General features: G+C 39.6%; 1 protein-coding gene across 1 annotated transcript in view; it reads left to right on the forward strand.

The window, feature by feature from the left end:
- The first annotated feature begins 2,445 nt into the window (after positions 1–2,445).
- TTC29 (tetratricopeptide repeat domain 29) overlaps positions 2,446–27,714 on the forward strand; it is a 95,096-nt gene continuing 69,827 nt past the window's right edge. Inside the window, exons 1-5 of the mRNA XM_033160929.1 lie at positions 2,446–2,476; positions 6,037–6,078; positions 9,267–9,361; positions 11,882–11,965; positions 25,417–25,640. Coding sequence (XP_033016820.1) covers positions 9,273–9,361; positions 11,882–11,965; positions 25,417–25,640 — 397 coding nt within the window. The 5' untranslated portion in view covers positions 2,446–2,476; positions 6,037–6,078; positions 9,267–9,272. The remainder of the gene's footprint in view (positions 2,477–6,036; positions 6,079–9,266; positions 9,362–11,881; positions 11,966–25,416; positions 25,641–27,714) is intronic.

Genomic DNA, 27,714 nt, shown 5'->3' on the forward strand with positions numbered 1-27,714 from the left:
TATGTTTAGAGGAGCTTAAGCTCTAGTAAATATGTTTTAGGACAACAGGGGATGGCCCTCCAGCTGTTGATGGACTCCAACTCCCATCAGACCTAGCTGGCACTGTCAATGGTTAGAGATGGAGACAGCTGTAGTCCAACATCTTCTGGAGGACCACAGGTGACCCCATCCTTCCTTTCTAAAGAAATACTAAATGAAATAAAAGTTTTGGCTTTTTAGCCTTTAATGACAAGAAACATGATGCTAACCCATATTAATGAAAAGCAAGACTGGAGATTCCTTTAGTGATTTCTTTATAGAAAGTCTGTTTGATCTTCATTGGCACCCACTGTCTCCATCACGTTTCTCAAACAGAGTTAAACAAAAGAAACACATGACACAGAGACAATGCTGACGATGGTTCTATAGAAACTATGTCTATCATTAGAAAGAAGAGACAGATTACTTTAGTAGGCAGGGTGTTGTTTATACAAATGTAAACAGGCTGTCTTGGTAATCAGTCAAAAGAAAACCAAGAAAACCAGCATGTTTAGTTGGGGGGAAGTGTTTGATTGAAATCTCTATCTTCATAACTTTTAAGGAAATCATAGGAGATTAAACATTGTTATATAGGGGTTCCTAAAGTTAGTATGCTCCTAGAGATATGTAGCAGAGTGGGGTGAGACGGAAATATCAGAGAGGGAAAAAATACGTTGAGGAAAGAGTTGGGACAAATGCTTGGTTCTTCAGTGGTCATTTAAGAAGGCCACTGAGAAACCTAGAACCTTGGCATACACACAACTGTGCAAAAAGGAGAAGGCTACAGTCAATGCTGTTTTCCTTAACTTGCCCATGTGGGCACAGAGCAACAGCTCTCCATATGTCAGTCAAAATACTAGCCTTCTTCCTGTGGTACTAGATCCAATCACTTTGCAGCTACAAAACACATTCTGAAATTTGGAAGGAAAAAAGATTGCTTGGGAACTAGATGATATGATAAACTGAAAGATGCCCATGATTGCAATATCATATTAACATTATTTCTAGAAAAGAAAGGAAGTTATATGTTAAAAGATTTCTAGAGTTCTTTTATGAACTAAAAACAGACAGCTCATACCACACAACCTATGATTCATTCACATGGGCAGCTGAATCTGAAGCATATTTACTCAAAAGGAAATCCTGTTGAGCTCAGTGAGATTGACTTTATCATACGAGTGTCACCACCAACGCAAGGCCTGCCAGGGTGCTGCTGCTGCTGCCAAACTCACAGGCTGCTACAAGGCATGCCATGCTACCAATGGTAGGAGTGCCAGGCTGCCGGCAGGCCTGCTGGGCCACCAACGTTGATGTACTTCTGGAAGAAGCCAGTGCCAGAAGTTTGCTTCTGGAATAGGGCTGGGCAATATATCAATATATTGCCCCAAACCGGTTTGAAGTTCATATCATGATAATTGTTTCATAATATTTGAGCTGGGCAGTGGCAGAAATGGCAGTGGCCTGCCAGGCCTTGCCACAACGGTGGGAGGAGGTGGCAGAAAGCAGTGGCGGCAGCAGCAGCCTGGCAGGCCTCGCTTCTCTGCTGGGAAGTGGCAGCGGCAAAAGCGTTGGTGGTCTGCCAGTCCTCATCACAGCAGTAGAGGGCAGTGGCAGAAACAGCTGCAGCCTGTCAATACCTCCTGCCACCTCAGCGAAGCCTGCCAGCCAGACCATTGCTTCTGCCACTACCTCCCACCACAGCAGCAAGACCTGCCAGGCCACTTCCACTTCTGCCACCTCCTGCGGCCACTGCCAGGCCTGCCAGGCTGCCTCCACCTCTGCCACCACCTCCCGTTGTGCCTAACACACAATCTCTTTGTGAAATCCTGCATGTGTTCCAAATTAGGCCCCGCACACCATGTGCAAAAGGCATCATCTAGCTGCAGGTGGAGGTTGCCCGCTTACCAAGAAAATGTAACTGGCAGTACCTTCCAGCAGCTGGATTGGGATGCTGTAATAAGTAACCCAACAGGATTTTTCACTCACACACCCATAACAGACTGGCAGCTATTTCAACTTTTGCGGCGACCGACAGAATAGCAAAGGGCAAACTGAATAAAAATAATGTATTTATACCCTGCCCATCTGGCTGGGTTTCCCCAGCCACTCTCCATGAAAAAGTCTCCATGAATCCAAAGTGGAGACGAAAGACACACACACACCGTTTGTTTATTTGTTTGTTTTGTAGCGCAATGAAATCTTTCAATTAAAGCCAGTTTGAAAGAAAGAAAGAAAGAAAGAAAGAAAGAAAGAAAGAAAGAAAGAAAGAAAGAAAGAAGCCATTGCAAGACGCTAGCCGGCCACTAGCAGGAAGCCGGATCCTTCCTCTTCCCCCAAGCCAGGCCGAGGGCGGGAGGGCGCGCCTGGGAGGCGGGGGAGGAGCGCTTTCCCTGGCGCCGCCCCGTTGCCACGGTGACGGCGAGGCGTCTTTCCCTGCCCGAGTCCGTAAGGCCTACAAGTAAGCGGTGCGGACGTGGGAGTAGACCCGGTCTTCACTTTCCCTTCCCCGGGGCTGGGTTGAACGCCGTTATTCATGCTGGGAGGGCAGGCGGGGAGAGAGAGAGAGAGAGATGGAAAGAAAAAGAAAAAGAAAAGCAACAGGTTGAGCTGGTGGTGGGGAGAGCGCCGTCTTCCCCCCGCTCCCAGCCTTTGTATAGCGCGGCTCTAACTGCAGCTGCAGGTGCTGATCCCTCCCTCTCGCACCCAGCGGAGGGCAGAGAGAGGGGCTGTCCTCCTCTCTGTGTGTGCCCGGCTACTGGGGGCTTCTTTCACACGTGCATAGAATTGGGCTGAACGTGCCCGCGCACAGAGGCGCCTCTCCCTTTCCCTACCTGTGCGGGGCTTTTTCTTCGGGGGGTGGGGGTGGGCGCGCGTTTGTGTCTGGATCCCATACAGTAGTAGACTTAATTTCTAGCGAAGAGTCAGCCCACGTTTGTCCCTGCTGGTGGACTTTCTCCTTCAGTTCCTGGTTGAGGCGAGTGGGGCGAAGTTGGAGGTGATAGGCAAAGGGGAATAATAGTGGGGAAGATGGCGAGGGGGGCTACGAAAATCCGAGATCAATGGGGTCTTCTCTCTCCCCCCCCCCCCATTGCGGGCTGTGCGTGCAGAGACTCTGCTGTGCTGCCCGGTGTTCAAATAAATAGCTCCTGATCCCTGATAACAATTAGTTGCAACCTTGGGATTTGGTAACTGAGAAGCGCAAAGGTAGAAAGCAAAAGGCGCTTTCAGAAGCTCCAGAGCTAAAACTGCTGGCGCGTGGAAGCGCAGCGGAGAATATATATAAATGTAATCGGGCACATTTTAGCTCTGGAAGAATCATTTTGCAGTTGTCAATAATGCTTCACTTTAATAGGTGTTGACCCTCTAAAATGTACAACACAGCAGCAGCGCAAGATCTCGGACGCCTTGCAAAAAACCTTGGAAGCGGTGGGGGGGGGGAGGCGGAGAGGACGCAGTGGAAACGCAGTTTCTCTCGCTAACTGGACAGCAAGACCCTCATCAGGTTCTTGTAGCTGTCCAGTCTTTTTAAAAGCAAGCGAATGCAATATTTCAGAACTCTCTCCAAGGCTGCATTTCTGTATTCACCATGCTGGTTAGAGGTGGGGTAGTTATTTTGCTGCCACAGTAGTCTGAAGCTATTTGACATGTGGTTAATTAAAAAGGATTTGCCTTAAGTAAGTCAATAGGCAGGGAAACTTCTAATTCAATATTTATTTAAGGGCCAAAATAAGCGTACAAGCCCACAGCCAACATTGAAACTGACTTATGCCAACTGAAATGAACGTGCTTGAACATGCCTAGCTCTGTGGTGGATTTAGGCATAAGTATAAGTTACTTCCATATTTTAAATTGGGATATACAAATGTTACACAAAAAAATGGGTGGGGGTATATCTGATACTTTTGCGGGAGGATATAGATAGTATTTAAGGTTTTACTGAATAGTAGCAAAGGAAAATTATAAATGTCAATAAGAGATTTTAGGAACACAGTCTTGTCAACCCTTTGCCAATCATGAAAAAGCTTGTCTTGAACCTTTCCAAGTATAGGCAAGGGAAAGGATCCCAGGCAATCAAAATCATCACAGAAAGCAAGAACCGTCCCTTTGAAATTGCTTCTTTTGGGTGGCATGCCTTGCCACCCAATCCTAATCCTTTCAAGAGCAATACAGTAGTGTAATATCTTTAGCTGATTAAGAACACTGTGAAATTGCTTTTGATGTAGGAATTCTTCTCTAATTAGGCCAGTTTGGACAATTCACCCCAAACCTCTAAAAGAAGGGTTTTTTAAAGTGGCTAGTCCTTTGTTAAAATGACATTCTGTTGATTTTATGTAGTAACCTTACAGTTCTAGAAGGATTCTCCCTGCTTCAGACCGTTAAATTATGGCAAGATATATTCATGTAGATCCTCAGCTTTTTACACGATAACTTTAAGTAGATACAGTTTATTACTTGATGAGGTGTAGGTTTTCTGCATTTCATAGTGAACTCCTGGACTATTTTTTTTCTTTCAAGATGATTGTATTAACATTTCCCTGCAGGTATTTTTTGCTTGCTGTTGCACACTATCCCTGTCACATCTATTATATAAGCCACTGCTTGTAGCTATTCAAGAACTGGATTGTGGTAGTGGAATTATAGCTCAAGCATCAGTTTTTGTGAGTTTGCTGCAGGTACATTTGAAAAGGCCTTCAGCAACAGACGGGGCCAAACTAGATGTTATGCTAACACATTTGCAATCCTAGCCCCACATTTGCCAAGATAGCAGGGCTGAGAGAGAGTTGGCAGTGGGATGGGGTGTTTATCTCCTCCCATACCCATTTATAATCCACTGCACATACCCTCATACTTTTTCTTTCCCCGGGGTGACTAACTTTGTTGCAGAGCCTAGTGTGGGGGCAAAAAGCTGCCTGAAGGCATAGAAGAATGATTGGGTGATTAAATTAGGACTTTGGCTAATTAAACAATCTTTTTAAAGCCAATCTTTGGCTTTTTTAACTGGGGGGTGTTGTTGTTTTTGTTTGTTGCTGTGGTCTGTATTTTTGTGTTTTTATATTGTAAGCTGCCTTGTAATCCTTGGGTGAAGGACAGCATTGAAATTTAATAAATAAATAAATAAATAAATAACCATTCTGCCCTGCTAATCCCTGCAACTCTTCTGTTGGAATTAAGATGGAAAATGTGCTTCTTTTGTAACAATTTGGGTGACAAAAGCAACACTGTGTATGTGGTAATGTGTAGTGGCTACCCACAAGGAAGAGGTTTGCCAACTTTTTGGGGGATAAGATATGTTTCATTGTCTTGTAGGAGGGGATTTATTCAGATTGTGAATAGATAAGATGGTTATTTTTCAGGAATATATAAATTAGGTGGTTATTTTTCATAAATAATTTTAGCATTCTGAACATTTGGTAGTTCTTTCTGGAATTTGCCACTCATTTTAAAATTAGCATAGTTTATGAAAGTTGGGTGACTCGATCCAAATGGAGCAGAAGTGGTGGTCCAGGTTTGCAGCATACACCGAAAAAGCTTTAACAAATTTATTACATCACAAGAGTCTTACGGTATCTTTCTATCTACTTATCTGTCTAAACTAGTTCCCAAGAACTGTCACATGTGACCAAGAAACAACCTAGATGCAATTTGATTCACAATTGCTAGGGGCAGAAGCGGTTTGAGTAGTTTAGCTCCTGGCCCTGTGGTGTACTACTTTACTTTTCCTGACATATTGAATATTCAATTCCCAGCCAATCCTGTGGGGTCAGATAAAGTGCTGCACTTGGGTGTGCTGTAGTGAGGGCAAACCTGCTCTTAGCCCTCAATGACAGCGATTGTGGCAGGGAGTGTAGTGTATGCACAGAATAAGCAAAGACACCCTGCAGCCCCCTGGTAGACTTGCAGTGTATAATCCCCCCCCCCCCCGTGATGCCTGCCATGAGGGACACTTTGCTAACATTTAACAATTTATCAATTTCTTTGTCTGATATGTGCTTAAAGTGCATTTTTTTCTTTTTTTAGGTATCCGAAACTAACAAGCACAGTACTGCACATCATTAAGCTGTAAGAGTTTATCATCTTTGGTTCATTATTTATACAGTTTGAATAATCTCTGTTCTAATTTCTAAGATGTTTATGGCACTCAAGTAGCAGCTCTTGGCATGGGCATAGCCAGGGGGGCAAGGAGGGGCAGCTACCCCCCCCCCCCATCAATAAAAATCAATAAAAATACATAGTTAACTGAGGTTCTCTTCCCCACAAAAATCGTGGCTATGCCCATGGCTCTTGGTTATGTGGCAAACTGCTCGTATGCAGTTGCTTATTAGGTGGATGGGGAAGTGTTCACAAGTCACGGCAAATTTCTAGTTTTGACATTCACAGTGCCATGAGTAAAAAAAACCATGGTGAGCTGACAGACACAAATGTTTCAGTATATGTTGCCGTATGGAGTGAATTAAAGTGAACACTGTGTGGTAACCACCCCATAGCCTTGCTTCTGATGTCATTAATGAAAATACTCTGCTTTCAGTTTTATTATAATTTCAAAAAAAGGTATTCTGGCCACGAACCACTGATACATCTAAAGATGGCATTGCGTACTTGTTGGTCATAGTATTCTCAGTCTTACTAATGTTCAGAAATAAATTGCTGTTATTTTTATTTTGCAGTAAAATGGTTGTGAGTGGTATTCTGGGTAATACTTCCTCATATTACAACTTTGTGTATTTTATATGTTTTTTTCTTTAATGAAATGTATATAATAAAATCTCTAAGTGATTTACAAGAAATATTAAAATTATCAGTAAAAATTAACAGTAAACAGATGAAAACCTGTCAACATCTATTATTCAGTTTGTTTTGTAAGCTGCCTTTGTAAGCCTGAATGGCAGCATATAAATCTCTTAAATAAGTAAATGAGATTTTATTTGGCTTCATTAAGCACTGTTCAACTTTTCAGTGACAATGTACTGTCACTCTTCTTCACCTGCTGCTGGCCTGTCAATCTGCATTTTAAGCTGAACCTGAATACATCCCCTAAGAAGTTTTTTATTTACTTTGTTTGCACATTCTCATGGCAATTATCCTGTCAAATGGAGTTTTCCTTAAGAGAAAGGCCTGATTTATATACATTATTCTGTGTCTTGATTAGTAATGGGCAAGCTTTCTTTCACTTACTTGGGAATGGACTCAATTCATATCAGCCCATTTAAGTTTTAGGTCTAATCACACACTTGGTGATATAACTAGGAACACAATGAGGCTTGGAGGCCTCTATGCACCCAGTCTCATAGTGATTGCCATTCACTGCTGCCTCTTTCACTTTTTCCAAATCTTTCTGGGAGGTAGCATGCAATCAGAGGTGGTTTTAGGGCAGTGCAACTGGTTCTGCCACACTGGGCACCAAGCCTAGAGAGTCACAGGGCATCCCAACTACGATGTAGTGAATTGAGCAGAATGGAAAGCGAGAGGTGGGGGGGGGGATTTTGGCTTCACATAGGTCACCACTGAAATTTGAAAGACCAAAGTCCGTTCCTGATGCAGTTGCTGCTGCTGCCTTGATTAAATCCTGGAACACTCCAGCAATCACATCACGGTTGCCAAGATCACTGGGATTATAGTGGAACCTGCAATTTTCCAGGAATCTTGAGACACACAGTGCTGTTACATGGCCTAATAAAGTCCCAGATAGGTTTCAGCAAAACAAGGGAAGTGTGTGGCTTTGGTTGTGGGAAGGGCTGGTGCTAGGGGCAAAATTGGGTTAATTATGAACTGAATCCAGTCTCTAGATATGTTTGTCCTTCATTTGTAATTTATTCATAAGTTCCAAATGGAAGAAGTTTGCATTCAAAAGACTCTGCAGTTCTGAACTGGGGATTATCATTAGTCTTGATCTAACAACAGCAGAGGTTCATTAGTGCTCTGTAACTTATTTTTACTTTTAAACCACTATCAGCTATTCTGTACTTGCAAAGCAAACTAAATTTCCTTGGAATAACATATCTCTAACAATTGGAGAACCTTCTCTCCATTTTTACAATGCTGTGTTTCTGGCTCCATTAAAAGTTTGTGCCTTGAGGCCTGCCAGCAGGGCTTACAATATCTATATTAAACCAAATTTAAGAGTAAGGGTGCTCCTGCTGCTAACATTCTCAGATCATAGACTTGCAAAATGAAGGAACTGGCAGCTGTAACTTTAATGGTGGGAAGTGTAAGCTGAGTACGTGGGGAAAAGAACACAGTGCTCTATGTGACAAAAAAGTCCTATTAGCATTTATGAACTTCAAAATGACAAGCTAGACTGCTCTGTCTAATGGCTTTTTGTTGTTGTTCTGCCTAAAAGAAATAAAGCTTGTGCTCATATAAGACTAATTGTGGTATTAAGTTACTATCATTATGTTGTCATTATAACATGCTAGTGTTCCATGAGCAATGTTCTTATAGCTATTGAAATGTAAGGCTGTTAAAATAAGTACTTGTTGGGTCATTATTTAAAATTGGGGTTTCATTTTAATATACAGGAGTAGGAAATTTGTTGCAAATGTTCAGTTAAAAAGGAAAAACAGTAAAACTTAATGCTACAGTTAAATGCTGGGAAATGCTAAGTTGAGATATTTGTAGGCAACTTGTACTATCATTGTTACAAAAATAGCTATGTTTATGTTTTCCCTGTTCAACATGAGGTCTAGTAGTATGATCACAATATTCTGATTATATATATTAATTTCCCACCTGCTCCATTATAAAACATAGATTTGTCTCATGCCTACATGATGATCAGAGAGCAGCTCTATTACAAGCACTGTTTCTGGGACAGTGAATATAACCAAGTCTAATACTGTATTTCAATCTACAAATACTTAGAATGTTCTTGAAATTTCTGCTTTTGTATTAAAAACAAAAACAAAAAAACTTCTCTGTGCTTTCATTGTTACTTTTATGTGCTCCCAATATTATTGGAAGTTTTGCATGCCTAGTTAAAATATGATTATGGAATAACATCTCTTCATTGCCGCTCTTACTCCAAGTTAATTTCAAATTGGTGTGTGCTATGAGGGGTCTCCGTTTATTATGATGGGTATCTAATGAGTCAATTTCACAGTGACTGAAAGCTCTGCTGATATCTCTGTGCTGCGGAACCTTTGAACAACTAGTATGGTTTACACTGAACGGCACACCTGTAACGAACGTCTAAGAAAAGTGAAAACTATGTGACATGAATTTCTGATAATATTCTGTATTCATTTATTTAGTTCAAGATGAATATATTCCTTCCTGTGCCAGTGCGAACCCCCAAAGCGCATCCAAGTAAGGAAGAGATGAGATGCCCATCACCAGAACTTGCAAGGTGTGTGTTTCTTGTATTTGTTTGTTTATTATTTCTCAGTTGAGTGTACCACTCTTTAAAGCTAAAGTACTAAAGGAGCACATTGCGGTACAGGCCAGCTATGAAAAAGAGCCAGACCTGTGCACTAATTGATTTTGAGAGGGACTGTATGCAGTCAATTAATGTGTAATTACATTGTTTTAAAACTTTACGTCTCCTCCCCTTTCTGCTGATGCCCAAGTCACAATAAAATTTGAACTGTGTGCTTTGTGATAAAAGTACTAAATAGTGGAGCCGAAATTAAGATAGAGAGGCATTTTTAATATTTCTGGATTCACAATGGCAGCTGATTTTGTAAATAGGTGGACAGGTGGGCTAGATATAAAAAAATGCAGAAACCCAGGTTCTCAGGGGCTAGTTTGCATTTTCTGTATATCAGGGTGGTTACTAAGCAGGTGGGGAGATGCACTAAGTCTAAAACCCTTTCTTTCTTTCTTTCTTTCTTTCTTTCTTTCTTTCTTTGTATTTCATTGGGGCTGGTTGCTAACAAGTTTTGTGAGGGACACCGTGCAGCCAAATAGTGTGAGATCAATGAAAGTTTTGAAACTTCATGCAAACTTACACGTCAATATTATTTTTAATTACAATATTATTAAATTGTATTAATGTACTGCATTACATGTACTGGATGTTTAATTACCGACTGGTTAGTGATCTGTACACTGTTGTAAAGCAAATGCAGATCAGACACCTACAACCTGAGATACCCCACCCCATTATTTATAGTAATAAAATTGTCCATCCGTTCAAATTGTGATTTGTGAATTGGGTTTCTTTCTTTGTTTGTTTATTACATTTATATTCTACCTTTCCTCTAAGGAGCTTATTGTTCTTCCTCCCTTTTATTTTGTCCTCACAACAACCCTGTGAGGACAACCCGTTAGACTGAGAGATGGTGACTGGGTGCAAGTCACCCAGTGAGTGTCATAGCTGAGTCAGGATTTGAACTTTACAAGTACATCACCACATTTTGTTATTTTATCATAAGATTTGTTATTGTTCTGCTAAGGTACTGTGTTACTTTATTTAGTTTTGTAATATTATTTAAACAGATGTGTATTTAAGAGAATAATATTTTATTTTAGCAAAAATAGCATGCATATTGCATAACAGGCAGGAGGAAATACAGAATGGTTGTGGGGGCTTACTTGTTTTTGTTTTAGCAAACAATTATGACATCTAAATTGCCATTCTCAACTTTAAAATTAGAAGTGGTTTTGTAAATATGGATGCTTTTAGGCCGCAATCGTATACATACCTGGGAGTAAGCTTTATTGAATACAGTGGAACCTGCTTCTAACTAGTCATGCATATCCAAACCCCCCCCCCTTTCTATGGACTATTTCTCCTTCTGCCAGCACCTCCCTAAGAGCCTGTTTGGGGGGGGGGATAGGTGAGGGCACAGGGGGCTGGAGGAGAGAGGACATGGGTAGGCAACTTAAGGCCTGGGGGCCAGATCCAGCCCAATCGCCTTCTCAATCCGGCCGGCAGACAGTCCGGGAATCAGCGTGTTTTTACATGAGTAGAATGTGTGCTTTTATTTAAAATTCATCTCTGGGTTATTTGTGGGGCATAGGGATTCGTTCATTATTATTATTTTCAAAATATAGTCTGGCCCCCCACAAGGTCTGAGGGACAGTGGACCGGCCCCCTGCTGAAAAAGTTTGCTGATCCCTGAGAGAGGAAATCACCAAAACCAGTCTTCCTCCGCTTTAGGTTGACAGATGCCATCCACCAGTGGAGGGGACAGCACTGGATACCACCCACAGTCTCTAACGTTTCTTACCAATTCACTATATTTGTATTGGAAGCTACATTTGAATGCATTGGGTCTCAGTTGTGCTCATATCTTACATCTTATCAAAATGTTGCTAGGATTTTGTGAACTGCCATCAGTTGGCTTGATCTGAAGCAGTTCATTACTGGGTTATGCCCTGACTTTTTTGCATGGGTTAGATGCAAATATAGTGCTAATATTTCAAAACATTTGTGATTAAACCTGATTTTCAAAAAAATAACAGTGAAATCCTCTTCAAAAGGAAATTCCGTTGAATTCAGTGAGGATTACTCCCTGGTAAATAGGGATTAAGATTTCAGTCTAAATGTATCTTGCGCAACACAAATAATGCTCATTGTGGTCATTGCACTTTAGAGAGAAGATGCACATTTACTTCCCAATCATTGCAAAACATAGAGTCCAACAAGGTTTATTATTTATGTATTAAAAGTGAAAGCCATGAATAAAAGGAGCATTTCGCTAAACCCAAGTGTACTTTTCTACAAAATAAAGGTTTGAATTAGCTACAGACCAAAAAGGTAAAGTGTTACTTGTACAAGTTGATAGTATGTGTTTGATAAAATACTTTGTCAATATTTTAATATTTATCTGTCTTTGCTTGGCAATGGTTAATACATAATACATGTAGCAGATTTTGATGTTAAGTCACCTCACTGTTTTTTAATTTTTTAATTTAAATTTAGGATGCATTTGATCAAAGGCAAAGATGCCATAGATCGTTATTTGGCCGTGCATATCAAAGGATTGTCAAAACAAGAGGCTGCTGCGTAAGTAAGGTCTTTCTGAGGCATTTTTATACTGAAAGTTTATTGTTTTCTTTGTTTCTAGTCTTATTCATTGAAATCTAAAGTTCCTCAGGCAATTTTCTGAGGAACATGGCATTTAAAAATTAAAATTGATATTAAATAATTATGTTTCACTGCTACTTATCTTGCATATATCAAAGCATTCAGTTCAATGCTTGTGTTAATTCACTGATTTACCAAAGTAGATTTGCAGCATTTAATTGTTTGTCAGTAATTAAAACCTATTTTTCTTCCTTGATTTTTGTAAAGCCTCTCACATAAGGCTGAAGTTTTACTTTCTGAAATATACTATTGTGATTTGCAGTACTAACTCTATAATGTTCCCTGGTTCTCTAAAACCCACTGTCCAAAATCAGCCTGGGGAGAAGTACAGTTTCCCACAAAGTTTACACAGCAGAATCAATGCTGTTTCTACTACATAGTGTTTAAAAACAGTTGTATGCATAGCAGCATTTTGGTGTTGGACATTATCCCAAGTTTTGCCCTTGTTTTGTTGGTGACCCTGAAATTAGTGTCGTAATTCCAGAATTGCTACCTTAGGGTTCAGTATTGTAGTTGCAGGCAGCGTTTGCCTTTGACTTGAGAAAGAGCATTTTATTGAAGTCTAAATGTGATTCTTTTTTCAAGTGTACACACCTGGAGGAGTTACTGTCTGATCGTCTCCATTCTCCCTCTCCTGAATATTCTTTATTTCATGTAACAGTACCCTTCCTTCTTATTGTGCAAGCTCATTCACCATAGGTATCCCCATCAGTAGCTTTCTCATTAAAAGATTAACATTTGAAAGCGAGAGAACTATTTAAAAATACTTGCTTGGAGCAGCCCGTCATACGACTTCATGCTGAAGGCCCATTCAATTTTTGATTCCTTGCTGCTGGGATCTGTTTAGGATTTCTGTGAAATCCAGTTTAACAACCTGAATTCATGCCTCTGTGTTTTTTGCAGATGCCAGCTTCCCTGAGTCCATCTGCAAGTGTGGCACTCTGGCCCCTTTTCTCTCTCCTGTCCCTTTTCTGGTGAGGAAACCTCTGAAGCGCTGGCACATTATTCACTTTGGTCATGCTTCAGATTGGAGGGCACAGGACAGAGAATCTCCATAATTTGGAAAAGTAATTGCTTTAAAACATGGGTTGATAAATCACTAAAGCTGCAATTGCACTGCAAATGGTACCAAAGTGCAAGACTAAATTCTGGACTGCACAGTAACATTCTTCCTGTCCCTTTACATTATTATGTGCTATTGCAAATTCAAAAATGAGGTATTATGTGCTATTGCAAATTCAAAAAAATTAACAGCAGGCACTGTTCAAATATTGCTTTTGGAGAGAAGAGTTGAAATACGATGTTAGAGAGTACTGCTTGAAAAACACACCCAAAGTCTCCTTGTGCACAGTTGTGCTGTTCATTTAAATCTAACCCAAATAAAGATTAAATGTAGAGTATTAAAGTAGATTAAGAAGTGCTGATAAATTATCCTAAAAGCAACAGGCCAGAGCATTGTCCCTCTAGTTGCAATAAAGGAAAGAAATAGCATTTCCCACCACAAATACCATTGGTGCTCACTCTGTTTAGCTTTAGATGCCTATTGAAAACCCTTACTGACATTCTGAAAACTTTAAATATTTCACAATTTACAAAATGCAGTACAGGTATAGAAACATATAAGGCAAATTGATACCAGAGTACGACAGACAGAGACAGGAGCCCTTAATGAAATACAGTGGTACCTCGGGTTACATACGCTTCAGGTTGCAGACTCCGCTAACCCAGAAATAACGCTTCAGGTTAAGAACTTTGCTTCAGGATAAGAACAGAAATTGCCCCATTAGCTAAAGTGGTGCTTCAGGTTAAGAACAGTTTCAGGTTAAGAACAGACCTCCAGAACAAATTAAGTTCTTAACCCAAGGTACCACTGTAAAATGTAATTTCAGGGATACTAAATTCTGCCGACTGTGTCCATAAGATTAGTGTAAATGACATTACTTCACTCCACCTTTGCTTTCTTTCCATTACCTGCACATCTTACCAGTGTGTCTGTACAGGTGCATCATGTTAGGGATGGCAGAAGATAAATCTGTGTTTGGGGTGATCTTCCAGTAGTTCAGCAAGGGTTTCTGACTGTCAGTTGGCTAACAATAGCAGCAACTAACATTGTCCACTCCCCCTAAAAAATAATCGGTGGCTGAAAAAGAACATTGGGGAAAACCTGAAGTGGATTTAACTTGTTTGCTTGGCTGAGTAAGTGCTCAAAAGTCCAACTGAGTTTTAGTTTTGTTTTGTTTTTCCACCTGGTTCTAGTTGGTAGACATCAGAGTTCTAGGAAAGAAAAGAATATACATAAACGCTTATGTTGGCCCACCCCTGTCCCATACTTTTGGGGATGTAGTATTGTCACTACAGGTACAATCATAAAAAACACAAGGGAATACTTACAAGGGAATACTTGCTGTGTCCAGGGCAGCTGTCTACCAGCTCCATCTGGTACACAGGCTGAGACCCTATCTGCCCACAGACTGTCCGCCAGAGTGGCGCATGCACTAGTTATCTCCCGCTTGGACTACTGAAATGCTCTATATGTGGGGCTACCTTTGAAGGTGACCCGGAAACTACAACTAACCCAGAATGCGGCAGCTAGACTGCTGACTGGGAGCAGCCGCCGAGACCACATAACACTGGTCCTGAAAGACCTACATTGGCTCCCAGTACCTTTCCAAGCACAATTCAAAGTGTTGGTACTGACCTTTAAAGACCTAAACGGCCTCTGTCCTGTATACCTGAAGGAGCATCCTCACCCCCATCTTTCTGCCCGGACACTGAGGTCTAGTGCCGAGGGCCTTCTGGCAGTTCCTTCACTGTGAGAAGTGAAGTTACAGGGAACCAGGCAGAGGGCCTTCTCGGTAGTTGCGCCTGCCCTGTGGAACACCCTCCCATCAGATGTCAAAGAAATTAACAACTATCTGACTTTTAGAAGACATCTGAAGGCAGCCCTGTTTAGGGAAGCTTTTAATATCTGATGAATTATTGTATTTTAATGTTTGTTAGAAGCCACCCAGAGTGGCTGGGGAAACCCAGCCAGATGGGCGGGGTATAAATAATAAATTGTTGTTGTTGTTACAACTGAATACACTGAAACTTACTATTAAGTAAACATTCACAGGATTGTACTGTATTGTACCTTCTTTAATATCTGTGCTAGACACCAGACAACTTTTAAAGCATTTATGAAAAGCTTATTTAAAAGCCCTGAAGATCCCAAAATGGAGCTATGAATAATCAGTTTCAACTCATCTTTGTCATCACTCTTGTTTATATATACGTATGAAGCCCTAGAAATTAATAACCTTTGTATGTAAAGCAGTTGCTGGAAGATCTAATATAACTTTTTCTTGATGTACTTTAAAATCTTGCTGCTTGAGAATGACTAGCCTATTAGCATTTTATTTGAGTTGATAGAATATTTTTTCCTAATGTAAAAAATAAATATGTGAACAATGCTATCAAATCTCCTCTCAGTCTCCTCTTTACCAGACTAAACATACCTAATTCCTACAACCATTCCTCATAAGACTTGGTTTCCAGACCCTTGATCATCTTAGTCGCCCTCTCCTCTGTACACATTCCAGCTTGTCAATATCCTTCTTAAATTGTGGAGCCCAGAACTGGGCACAGTACTCTAGGTATGGTCTGACCAAGGCAGAATAGAGCAGTACTATAACTTCCCTTGATCAGGACACTAGACTTTGGTAAATGCAGCCTAGAAAAGCCCTAGCCTTTCTAGGCTGCATCAAATTATTGTCTGATGTTAAGCTTGTGGTCTTCTAAAACCCCTAGATCCATTTTTCATGTACTAGTGGCAAGCAAGGTGCTCCCATCTTATATTTGTGCAGCTGGTTCTTCCTGCCTAAGTGTAGAACCTTACATTTGTCCCTGTTGAAAGTCGTTTTGTTAGTCTGGGCTCAGTTCTCCAATCTGTTCAGGTCCTCTTAAATCTTGATTCTGTCTTCAGCAGCATTGGTTACCCCTCCCACTTTGGTGTCATCTGAAAACTTGATGAGCATCCCCTCAATAGCTTCATCCATGCCATTTATAAAGATGTTGAACAACAACAAGACCAGGGCAGAACCCTGCAGCACCCCACTTGCTACTTTCCCCCAGGATGACCAGGAACCATTAGTGAGCACTCTTTGGGTTTAGTCAGTCAACCAGCTACAAACCCACCTAACAATTATCTCATCCTGTTCACATTTTACCAGCTTCTCTACAAAAATATCATAGGGGATTATGTCAAAAGCCTTACTGAAATCAAGATACAGTATGTCCACATCATTCTCCTGAGCCACCAAGCTTGTAACTGAGTATGCTTGGTTCTCATTCAACTGTATTGGGATTTCTCTCTCTCTGTAAAAAAAAAAGTACTTATGCAAACATACTTATCCTAAGCCTGCTGATGCTTCCTTCTTGTGGAAGTTTGGTGGGGGTTCCATTTTGGCTACATAAGGCTCCACAGTTGGATAATGTATTCACTATCAGTATATAGTGAATTCAAAATTAAAACTTGTTTACCTTCTAAACTCCCCACTGATATGATGCTGTCCAAGAGAAAAAATAATACATGTTATAGACAGTATTATAAGACACAGATTTGATGTTTTTTAATAACACTGACATTTTTAATTTTGTTTCAATGTGTGTTCCTCTTTTGTCTAAATAATTCCTAATAATCTTCTATGTTGTGACCAAAAATTTATGTTTTTATGAAGCAATACTCTCTTAGAATTATATTCTCTTCAAAAAAGAGGAGGGAAGTGAGTCTTTTATTCAAATCAGTGGTCTCTCCACACTTTGATTGGATCTGATATATATGGTATAACTAGAGAAAGACGAAATAATAGGAATGCAAGGGAAATGAATAGTTTACTGTTCATGAAAAAGCTGCCCTACACATTTGGAAGAGTTTTCTTGGAAAGGTTAAAAAGTTCTAATCAACTTCTGTACATTATGTAGAAGTTCCATTTTCTAAACTCTGCAAAAGAAAGTTTCATATTTAATGGGAAATCATGAATAATTCCATTTATTATCTACTTCCTCCTTTCAAAGACATGATCTGGATAAAAGGCGGGGTGAATAATTTCAAAAAATACAATACATTTTTAATGGGAAGGTGCAAACTACAGATTCTCATGACTATTAGCAAGTGTAGAGGAAACAGAATTTTACTTGCAAAAACTCATCAGATTCTTGCAAAGATAAAATACAAGACATTATTTAATAGAGAAGAACGCTGTGAACTGAAGTTAACTTTGTGTAACTTGTTTTTGCTGAGTTTAGTCCTATTGTTTTCTAAACCTTTCTTTTATCAATAGTTCAACAATATTTAATAGGAAATATAGGACAAAAGTAAACAACTGTGTTTTATTTGTGATGTGAACAGAGATACTATGAAAATATTCAGAATGTAAAATGATACAAAATGACAAGTGGGAATTTCATTGTCCTAGAATTTATAGTGAAGCTTCTTTCTGAACTCCTTCAGGCTCACTCTTTCGCGCTCTCTCTCTCTCACATACACACATATCCCACAATTAACTAAGTGTGTGTGTGTGTGTGTGTGTGTGTGACTAAGTACACACACAGAGAGAGAGAACACTGAAAACCAAACATGAATTATAACTTTGATGTGCTGCATATGTATTGCCTAACTTATTTCTTTCAATGTTCCCGTTATGAAGCAGAGGGAGTCTAGTAATGTCCCGGTTTGAAAGACAATGGTCTTGTTCAGAAGTAAAGAAAAACTATGGTTATGAAAATTAGCATGCATAAGCCTTGGGCTTTTATGCTCCCCCTCTCCTCCCTCCCTCTATGTATGAAAAGAGTTGTTAAGATAAATCAGTTTGTTGAGTTTGGACTTGATGGAGAACTATTTTGAGTGTTAAAAAGTGAAAGCTTTCAGTGTGTTTTTTCCTTGCATGCTAAGGGGTATGCAAGCCAATGCTGGTGCAGGCTTGTACTGTGAACAACAATACATGGTTTGTCATTTCATCTAAACTCAGCCAATGAAACAATGGTGCAAACAATCGGGGGCGTAGCGACCCATGTAGGAGCGGACCGACCCATGTTCCATAATGGAGCGGGTGACAAATTATCAAGGAACAATTACTGCCCTACTAGGGCGGTTCATAAAAAAAAAACTTTTTAAAAAAATGCCTGCTCCAAAGGTCTTCTCTTACTATACTAGGGATTATATAGCTATATATGAAATTTCATGCATATCAGTTAATATCTTGACCCTCCTCCACCAAAATAGCTGTTTACTTGGGTGTTTTCCTATGTCGTGAAGGCTGAAATTCCAGTTCAGTGGAGCACTTACTGTTCCCTACCCTAACCCTGTGGAAAGCCATCTAATTAAACTTTAATTTGATTGTAAGATATTTTTAGGAGGTAATTTAATTATTGTTTGATTTTATACCAATGTTATTTATCTGATGTTAGCCACCCTGAGCCCGACTTCGGCCGGGGAGGGCGGGATATAAATAAAAGTTTTATTATTATTATTATTATTACTTGTTATTATTTCTTTGTAAAAAAATATGAAATAACGTAAAACCAGGGGGGTGACAAGAAATTTTCCGCACCGCGTGCCACCTGACCTTCCTACGCCTCTGTGGGGGGTGACAAACATTTTTTGCCCCCTGGTAACAATTTACCTTGCTACACCCCTGCAAACAATTAAGGTACTATTTAGGATGGTTACAGTTGATTGGTTCTTCTTGTCCTGCATTACTAAATTGGGATACATTTATTTACAGATTAAAGACATTTTACTGACATATACATCTTCAGACATATTCCTGACATCCAAATGGTTAATTTAGTAAAAATATCATTCTCCTTCTCCTGTATAGGGGAATTTATTTTTTTAAAAAACAAATTAGAAGAACAAGGGTAAAGCAATGTAAAAGGATCAGAATTTGTTATATAGTAAAATATTCAGAATCACAACAAAAACAGTTGGAATTATGCTATTTATAATTACTTAATTTCTTTTTAATCCAATAATGTACAGCTTTTTTACAATAATGTCCCTTGAAGTGTGGCTGAACTGCATGACCTACTAAAAGTGGCATAAGATTTATGAGACTGAAACTGGATGCTCATATTCAAAAAATCTCTCTCTCTTTAATTGTTCTATTATGAAAATATCCAACAGTGTTTGGAAGTTAAAACAACGTTGTCAAAAGATTGTATATACTCACTATAAAACCTTCTAAGTTTATTGAACAGTCTTTTGTAAAAGAAATTAAGCAATATAAAAAACCAAAGTATATTGTAGTGCTATAAATAAAGCTTGCAATTTCTCATTGGTTATTTGGTTTTTATTAAATTTATTTCGGAAATCACAGACATCACTAAGACCTTGAGGCCACTTAAAGAGATCTCTACCTGAAGCTTGCAGGTGCCCGTTACAGTTACCTGGGGACTGCTTGAGGTAGAAGTGCAGGTTGCAGCAACAAGAGCTATATTTTTATGAGAGTTCTGGGGCTAAAAACATATCCAGTTTTCTCCAGTAAACAGCCACTGAAGGAAACAACAAGAAGTCATAAGTATTTTATTTTGCTCTTACAAAGAAGGGATCCTCCCTTTTTAACAACTTGATCTTGGTTTCGTCTTCTGTCATTTAGTCACAGTTGTCAGGGTCTCGTAAGATAACTTATTCAGGACCCAAGATGGTTGATTCGAAAGACCCTACTCAATAGCTCAGTGTTTTTCAACCACTGTTCCGCGGCACACTAGTGTGCCGCGAGATGTTGCCTGGTGTGCCGTGGGAAAAATGGAAATCAGCTTTGTGTTCAGCCAAACAGACCCAGGTTGCGCACTGAATAAAGTATTTTATAATTTTTCATATTTCTGTTTACTTACTATTTCATAATAAAGTAATTATAAAATACTTTCTTTGTGTTTATTTGATTCCTATTCAAGAGAATTACTTTATATATAGTCAATATAGGCACAGAGTTAAATTTTTTAACATTTTCTAATGGTGGTGTGCCTCGTGATTTTTTTCATGAAACAAGTGTGCCTTTGCCCAAAAAAGGTTGAAAAACACTGCAATAGCTTATTCAAGCAGATACCTCACAGACTGCAATTAAAAGCACCTGCTGGAAGAAGGAAAGGTCCGCTTTATCAGGAATTAGAAACTTGCATGCTGGAGCACATCAGTTTTCAAGGGAGAGGCAAATGGCAGAGATCAATTCATCTTCTAGTAGCCTCACTTGTATCCCCTACTGCTAGCTTCCTCCTTCATTTTGGGGGGCCAGCCTTTTGAAGCCCCAGGTTCCGCCTTCTAGCCCCAAAGTGGTCTATTTGGTGGAGAACGATATCTGAAATGTGCAGAGCTCTTGCATGGGTATGGCTTTCTGCCTTTTAGAATAGGGAGGCACATCAGCTGAAAATTACTCCTTGGCCACAGTTAGGTCTGAGCTCTTCTTTCCATCATCAATTTGGGTAGTTTTGAGGGTCACAATCAGGCAGCATTGCATAATCCTCTGGCCTTGTGGTAAGTAATGAAAAAAGAAGAAGAATCGTCTTTGGGTCCCCAGAAATATTTCCCTGAAACCTTTACTCAAAAGCTAGTCTTTCTGCATAATAATAAATGTTATGCAGAAAACTATAGCTAGCTAAATAGGGAAGAACAAATATGTAGATATGCTTCAAATGACAAGCTTTTAGTAGTAGTTTAAAATCATCCTGTGGAGTCAAAACTCCACATTAGGCTATAAAAATTATATGAATTTGTATTACAAGGTCTCACTGCAGTGTCCTAATTTAGAAATGGTTAAAGAGTTCTTATGTTATTATTTTGGGAGTATTGATCAATACAGTGTCACATAGTTTCAGCAAACAGTCACTTCATAAACTTGTGTTCACGTTGAGATCAGTGGGAAAACTCTCATTGATGCTCTGAATGTGAATCCCGCCCAATGCACTTTGTATTTACTTTTGTTCAACAATACTATATTGTGCTGGGTATTACTTGAATAACCAGATTTAACTGCAATATTGCTAAATTTCCAGCAGATGCCCCCAGAGGCCATTCTACCTATTGAAACAGTGTTTTTAAACACCAATACCTTTGAATTTCATTTCTTCATAGAACAATGTAATGCTGATTAGAATTTTCTAATTGGAACAAACAGCATGGTTATAACAAAATATTTTCAAAATCAGCTCTGGTAAGCAGCATAAGAAATAAGACAGATGTTCAAAACTAGGTTTTAGAAGTAATAATTTCACTTGTAAATACATATGTCAATAGGTTTCTTTGCATTTGGTGGCTATCTGTACTTCCTCACTGTAAAAGGAAGAACATCCCAAGTATAAATAGATTTTTGGGCTATATATGAGTAATTTCCCTTCTATCTACTTTCATGGTATATAATACAGGATCATTGTTAGTTTTGGTTAATTCCTATCAATAAAAACCATGGGGATAATTTATTTTATTAAATTGTCAAATTAGAGACAACACACGTTTGTTTGTTTTTAATCTCATGTTCTGAGCTACCCATTAATTGGCTGATCAATTGCTCCATCAGGAAATTGGCTTATGTTTTATTGCCCACTCAGAAAGAAGAGAGAGATCATCCAGAGGGAGAACTGGCACTGAGTAGCATTTGTCCCCATAATGCAAAATAAAATAAAATGATAAAACAAAGAGCAGCTTATATTCCCTTTCCTTTTATTCTAAGATTTTTGAACACCTGGTCTTTTTTCAGTGTCTGCCTTTTTTTCCTTCAGAACCCTCTTTTACTTCCTTCCAGCCTGGTTTCTCCTCACATCATCCTGCTGAAATTGTTCTCTGAAAATGCTTCTGCCCAGCTGTTTATTATGGACTTGGTGCTGATCATGCTTCCAAGTTTTTCACACTGTCCACATGATGTCATCATCCTCAAAATGCATTACAAATCAGCAACATGCCTGGGTAACATCATGGGCTATGCAGAAAGCCTTTGTGTACTAATCCATTGCTGAGAATAGATAGTATGTCTGGGAAGGGGGAACGTAAACAAACAGGCTGTCTTTCTGGTGACAGATTCAATAGGGGTCTTTCGGTGGCATCTGTTTTCATCATGGAAATAGCAGGCATGTTCTATGGAATCACCTCTGCCCCTGAAATATAAAAGTTTCTATTTTGCCAATTGTGACATGTGCTGGTAATATTTGTTGTTATGCATTTTCTGAGACATACCTGTGTGCATATCCACAACATAAAAAGATAGAGCAGGGCAGGAGTAATTGAGGGAAGGAACAAAAAACCCTGCACCCAGAATATTTTTCATCAAGCTCTCCTCCTCTGGTGTGAATGGGAAGTGATGGAATAGAAATGAATATAATGAGTGGAAAAAACAGGTGCGCATGGACATTTGTATATCAAATGTGTCAGAGAAAAATCTAACCTGAACTGCCCCTTTCCACAATAACACCTCTGTGTTGAAGCACCCTAATTTCCAATAACCTTCTCTTAGCTAAATATTAGGTTATTCTGTCCTCCTTGTCTGATTTTTTTGATACTGTACTACTAATATTGTACTCTTTTCCTTGCTTTAGATTTTGCTAGATTTCAGTCTTTTCTTTTTCAATTGTTTCTGTTAATAGTACTTTTAAAATCCCTTCCTCTTTGGAGTTCCATGAGGCTCTTAGGTCTTTCTTAAGTGTTAATTTGACTTCCCTTGTTTGTTCTTTTAACACACACACATATATATAGAGAGAGTTTTATGCTACTGAGCTACAACTATATATTACATCTTCCATTTTTCTTTGTTTAGCTAATCTGTGGCTGTTTTATTATTTTCTTCATTAATATTGTCTTTTTTAATTTATCCAAAAGTGAACTCTTAGTTTTGCATCTGTAGTGATTTCTACTGGTCAAGAAGAGGAAGAACCCTGAGGAACCATTTTTCCTCAGTCTCCTGTTCCCAATAATATTTATTGTCTATGTCCTCAGATACACCTCTCCAGAGGCTCTCTTATCTATGGGGGCTCCATCTTCACTACTATACCAACCCTAGAGGCCACAAAGGACTTGTAAGGAGGTTTCTGGTCTAAGCTCTATTTAGATCAATGCTCACTTAAAAGGGTCACGCTCTACTTCTGCAACATGAACCTTCAGCGGACCCTTTTAAGTAAATGTTGATCCACGGAAGAGCCTAAGACATACACCTTCAATAATATTTCCGTCTTCAGTAAACTGCAGACCAGTGATGGAGCCCGCATTCTGGCCTTCTTAGTCTTGTTCTGTCTCCTATTCTCAGTGTAGTGCCTCCGGTCTTGACATATTTAAATTATAAAATCCGCACTGTTGCCTTTCTACCATGCATGCTCTGTAACCCATGAATGGCTGGGACTGCATGTATTGGACAACTTGCTTCCACCTTCTGGAATTTGGCCATGTCACCACTGCTAGGAGAGCACACTTGATCAAGCCAAAACAAAACAAAAAATTTAAAAATTCCTTCCAGTAGCACCTTAGAGACCAACTAAGTTTGTTCTTGGTATGAGCTTTCGTGCTCATACCAAGAACAAACTTAGTTGGTCTCTAAGGTGCTACTGGAAGGAATTTTTTAATTTTTTGTTTTGTTTGGACTATGGCAGACCAACACGGCTACCTACCTGTAACTTGATCAAGCCAGAATGTCATATGTTTTCTCTTATTTGTCTCTTTTTAATTTACTTATTTCTTAGCTGCTGACAGTGTGCTCTACAGGTTAGGTAGAGTGAGGTAGCTGCCTTAGTCAGCTGATGCTAAGGAGCAAGATGGTATTGGAAGACAGACGTTTGCCAGCCATATGGCTTGCTCTGTGTCCCTAAGCTAGCTTGCTGTCAGATGTAGTGAAGGATGGTGCCCGGTCACCAGTAAGTGAGATTCAGCTGCCGACCTAGCTGGCTTGTGTGTGTGAAAGGGGAAGAAGCATCAAATGCCTTGGGCCAACCCTGTGTCTTTTTGCATGATATTACATCAGTTTTCCTTTAAACTGTTGTGATGTGTTTTATTCTGCTAGGTCTTTTCTTTAGTTTTCTGCAGGTTCCTACTCTTTTCCTCTGTCTCTGTGTCCAGTAGACTATAAACTTTTGCAGACAGGGCTTGTCTTCAACTTTATTTATTGTACAGTGCTTTTTAAATGTGCTTCACTAATATTTGTTGTTATAGGCTTCTGGTTTCAATAGTAAAAATGCAGTTACCATTGCCCTTGAAGAACTTGTTTATAAAGCGATGCAAAGATCTTCTTGCTTTCTTTAACAACATTACTAGTTAGTAAATAGCAGTGCTCTGTTCTGAAATTTACTTTGTATATAAAGCCATATACTAACCATTAGGGACTGTTATCAAGTTCTACTGCTTATATTAAAATATGATCAGAGCCATGCTTTTAAGCAAAATCTGTTTCCATGCATGTTTCAATAACAGGAACAAGTAAAAATGCATGTTTCTTATGTTCAAGTGTATTTTAACTATACAATATTGAAGGGCAACACCTTCTGTAAAATTGGAATTAACTGCACTTTCAATCAAAAAATCAACAATTAATATTCTACAGTTGGTTTGATGTAACATGGAAATGGCCTTACTATAGCAGAATATGCCTTGAAATATGTACCATCTCTTGATAGTGTTTAATTATACATGTTTTAATATGAATATCTGTTCCATGTTTATTATTAGAATAACTTTGATATACATTCTTCATTGTATCTCTGTGGATATGTCATTTGGTTTTAAAATTAGGTGGAAATTATGAAACTTCTGTGTTACTAAATGAGTCCCAGCTGAAGATGGATATTGAACACAGGCAAATAATATGTAGGGAGTCTAGTTCTAACAAATACTATGTCAGACATTTTAAACCAAACCACCATAACCTCCAGCAAAACTATTTAACATATACATTGTTTTGACATGCAGTATATGCTTAGTTTTCCCCGCTGCTCCCTGTTTTAAGTAAATCTGAGCTTGTGTTCTAGTGAACAAATGCCGCAACGTTTGGGTAAGTTCCTCCCCCCCCCCCGTAGGTTAACTCAGTTGACCTTCATGGCTGATTTCAATTGCAGAACACTCTTATATTTATAATGCAGTTCTAGTAGAAATAGTATTAAACACCTACTGTGGCTTTCCTCTGTTGAAGATGCGTGAGCATTTACCAAGAAAAAAATGAGTTGGTGAAAGGAACACTTGTCACATTTTAATCAGTGGTGTATTATCTCTCTCTCTCTCTCTCTCTCTCTCTCTGTGTGTGTGTGTGTGTGTGTGTGTGTAAGTAAGTAAGTAAGTAATATCTGTGTGTGTACCTAGATCTCTTTCAGTGGAAGTATATAATTCACATTTAAAGAATTAAAACTGGCCTTTTTTAAATTCCCAGTTACCGGAATTCATACAAGAAGAACATCTGCATAGACATGCTGCGACAGGGTTATCACAAGTCTTTCGCCGAGCTCTTTACTCTGATAGAGCACTGGAATGCCTTGAGGGAGGCTGCAGGGCCTGGGTCAGCCATATGGCTGGAGAAGTCCCTAGCGGAACAGCCTGATAAGCTGGATCAGCTTCACCACTTCCTGACCAGGGCTGAGGCAGCCCTACGATCAGGTAAATAGAGGAATTCTGGGTAATGGAGCAGCAATGTGTGCCTGAGGGAAGAGTCCAAATTGTTTCATGTATGAATTTGAAACATTACTGGGCTTTAGCACATTTCAGCCTTAGTCAACTGTATTTATAGAATAAATTGTGGGTAACACTGAATTATCAGATTTACAGTTAAATACTCAGGTGACAAAATGAGGAGTCTTTCTGTGTGTGTGTGTGTGTGTGTGTGTGTCTATGTGTCTGTGTGTGTAAAGATGTCACCAGGATCTCATTGATAGATTTAACTAACATCTCAATTGCAATCAGTCTGGTGTTTCCCCTACTGTTTAGTTTTATGTATAATTTTTACAATTAAGTACATGCTATTGTATTATATGTTTTTATCTAGCAATTAGTTTGGTCTAAAATGGAAGACCCAGACTGTTCTGTGCATGATATTTTCCTACAAATTCCAGGCCAATGTTCTTTTCTTTGTGTTTAAGAATGGGACCGTGACTGTTAATATTATTTGATAAAGAATGTATCCATGCATCACTTGTTGAATTCCTCTAATTGAAATTGTTGTATTGAATTTGGTCCTTCTAGGCTGCAGTCTTGCATCCATTTAACACACCAATTTCATTGTGAAAGTAATTTCACTGTGTTAGTGGTGAAGTGTTGCAGACATAAGACATAGATTTCTGAGAAAAGGCCTCAGGACATGCATCAAGGACATTAGTAGGTAGGAGAGGAAAGGACTTTGCATCTGATGGGGTCAGGGTGCAACAGGACTGGCTGTTTTGGAATGGATGGAATGGTGATCTTATACCCAGACTGCAGGTGGAAAGGAGGTTGAAGGAAGAGGCAGGACATAAATATGGTATGGGGTCACAAAGAGTTTTCCATATTGATTAATGGAGAATTCTGGGCACACTGTGTATAAGAATAGGGACTGTAGTACATTTAGATAGTGTGGAAACAGGCAAAATTGCAGCAGCAAGAAAAGGCTGGTATGAATCAGAGTGAAGGGGAGCATTTAATACTACATTTCATAGGATATGCTATCAAGTTTTGGATATTGTAGTGCAGTGTATGCCAGCAAAAAGCTTGCAAGCAACGGGACTCCCGGCGAGGACGCCATCGCGGGCGGTCGTGGGTCGCTTCGGCAGCGAAGCGACTCAGGCCGGCCCGGGGGTAGGAGCCCCGCTACCGCAAAGCGGGGCTCCGTTAAACCGCGGGTCGAGCGTCCCGCGGCATGGGCTCTCCAGCGAGCCCGCTATGGCTCCGAGCCCTTCTCCCGTTCCCCCTGTAAAGGGACCACGGAGCCGGGCTGTGGAGGCATGCCCCAACCGGACCAGCGAAGCGGCGGCCGCCGCTCGCGATGAGCGAGATCGTTCTACCTGTCAGAAGAAAAACAGAAGAAGCCCGTTGGCCGTGAGTACGTTAACAATTGGACTTATTTTTGACATTTGGCGCTCCGGGAGCTACGATGGAAAGGAAGCCCGTTCTTTTCCCTTTGGTGGAGAGAAAGTAACTGTTTTGACAAGTGAGACTGGTTAGACCCCTTTTGGGGGACCTAAGTTGGTGGAAATATTTCTTCTTGAAGTGGATAGAATGTAATCTTTTTGCCCTGACTCCAGGGAAAATGGCTGCGGAGACTTGTGTCTAAGATGGAAAAATACTGCGACTAAGATGGAAAAATACTGAAACCTGATACCCTATGCCCACTTCTACCATGTTGGGTTTCGTTTTCAAGCTGGTTTTAGACTCTGGACTGACTCACGAACAAAGGATTATTTTTTTGAACTTAGAATTGCTGAACCAGAAATTAACTTTGCTGAATCAGGATGACAATTTATATCCCACAAGAAAGACTATTCAGAACATTGTTAAAATGGAAGAAAACATTGGCAGGGAGCTTAAGGGAATTATTGAAGTACAAAGTACAATGCTTTTGCAACTCCGAGAAGATGAAAAATCCTGCTGGGGTGAGAGACCCAGGATTAGAAGACAATTTATATCCAATTTCTGGGGTGAGAGCCCAGGAATGATGGGGAAAAGATTTATATATCTACAATTAGAAGATGAACGGAATTTT

Source organism: Lacerta agilis, chromosome 9 (genome assembly GCF_009819535.1).
Source record: "Lacerta agilis isolate rLacAgi1 chromosome 9, rLacAgi1.pri, whole genome shotgun sequence".
In the NCBI taxonomy this organism is placed as follows: Eukaryota; Metazoa; Chordata; class Lepidosauria; order Squamata; family Lacertidae; genus Lacerta; species Lacerta agilis.